The sequence below is a fragment of the Cynoglossus semilaevis genome, unplaced genomic scaffold (assembly GCF_000523025.1).
Source record: "Cynoglossus semilaevis isolate Cse_v1.0 unplaced genomic scaffold, Cse_v1.0 scaffold6781, whole genome shotgun sequence".
Lineage (NCBI taxonomy): Eukaryota > Metazoa > Chordata > Actinopteri > Pleuronectiformes > Cynoglossidae > Cynoglossus > Cynoglossus semilaevis.
This window is the reverse complement of record NW_007586578.1, coordinates 1-1,003: the sequence shown is the minus strand read 5'-3', so window position 1 is coordinate 1,003 and position 1,003 is coordinate 1. Positions and strand designations below refer to the sequence as shown.

The 1,003-nt window shown below is 35.3% G+C and overlaps 1 protein-coding gene across 1 annotated transcript; it reads left to right on the top strand.

The window, feature by feature from the left end:
• The first annotated feature begins 391 nt into the window (after nucleotides 1-391).
• LOC112486638 (sorting nexin-2-like) lies at nucleotides 392-980 on the top strand. The gene is made up of 2 exons (XM_025053973.1): nucleotides 392-630; nucleotides 825-980. Exons 1-2 carry the CDS (start codon nucleotides 496-498, stop codon nucleotides 957-959), a joined length of 270 nt encoding a protein of 89 aa, XP_024909741.1. The 5' UTR covers nucleotides 392-495; the 3' UTR covers nucleotides 960-980.
• Nucleotides 981-1,003: the final 23 nt, after the last annotated feature.

The following is a 1,003-nucleotide window of genomic DNA, read 5'->3' as shown; positions in this document are numbered from 1 at the left end:
ATGTATATAAAATATATACAATAGAGAGAGACACAAATATTTCAGAAATATATATTATATATACAAATATATGCCTATATAATATATTTGTATATACATTTATGTACATAAATTGATATAAATACACATATATATTATGTCTAGATAACATGGGTGGAGAGAGGTGTGTGCCAACTGTGTAAATATATGCTACAATAAAGTATGACAGACACACACATATGCAATAATTGTAAATATTTCAGAAATATATATATGAATATATGTATTTCTGAAATACATATATTTTCATATATATTTTCATATATATTTACCTATATTTTCATATATATTTTCATACATGTGTATATTTATATGTGTGTATATATACACATATATAACATATTTATTTATAAATACCATGGGTGAGAAAAGTGCAACATGTGCCAAATATGACACTACATGCGACACTACAACTATAACATTCATGAAGTGGTTTTATAGGCGACGTTCAAGTGGATGAACTTTTTTTTTTTCCAGTTGCCTCGTGCCGTCAACACTCAGGCTCTGAGCAGCGCCGGACTCCTCCGAATGGTCAACAAGGCTGCGGACGCTGTGAACAAGATGACCATCAAGATGAATGAGTCGGATTCTGTGAGTGGATAGAGGGAGGGAGGAAAGAATAATACAATATATGGTTTTATCCTCACAGGTTGTTGAGAGATTAAAAGTTCAGATTAAAGAAGGAATGACCCCAGATGTGACCCCCTTAATGTGTTTGAGGGAAACGCGACTCTCACAGACGGATTCGAAGTTTTTCATAAAAATACCTTGTTTCTGTTTTTTAGTGGTTTGAGGAGAAGCAGCAGCATTTTGAGAACCTGGACATTCAGCTGAGGAAACTTCACATCAGTATAGAGTCTCTGGTCTGTCACAGGAAAGGTAAACGATCGGGCGGACGCCTGGAACACCAGTCATATTAATCATACCGACTGTAACGTCTCCCCCTCCGTCCCTCCCTCCCTCT

Bases quoted from the DNA above. Each gene is read 5' to 3' on its own strand.
- LOC112486638 (XM_025053973.1), top strand. From the start codon at position 496: ATGAACTTTTTTTTTTTCCAGTTGCCTCGTGCCGTCAACACTCAGGCT. The intron at 631-824 runs GTGAGTGGATAG...TCTGTTTTTTAG, and splicing joins AGATGAATGAGTCGGATTCT to TGGTTTGAGGAGAAGCAGCA.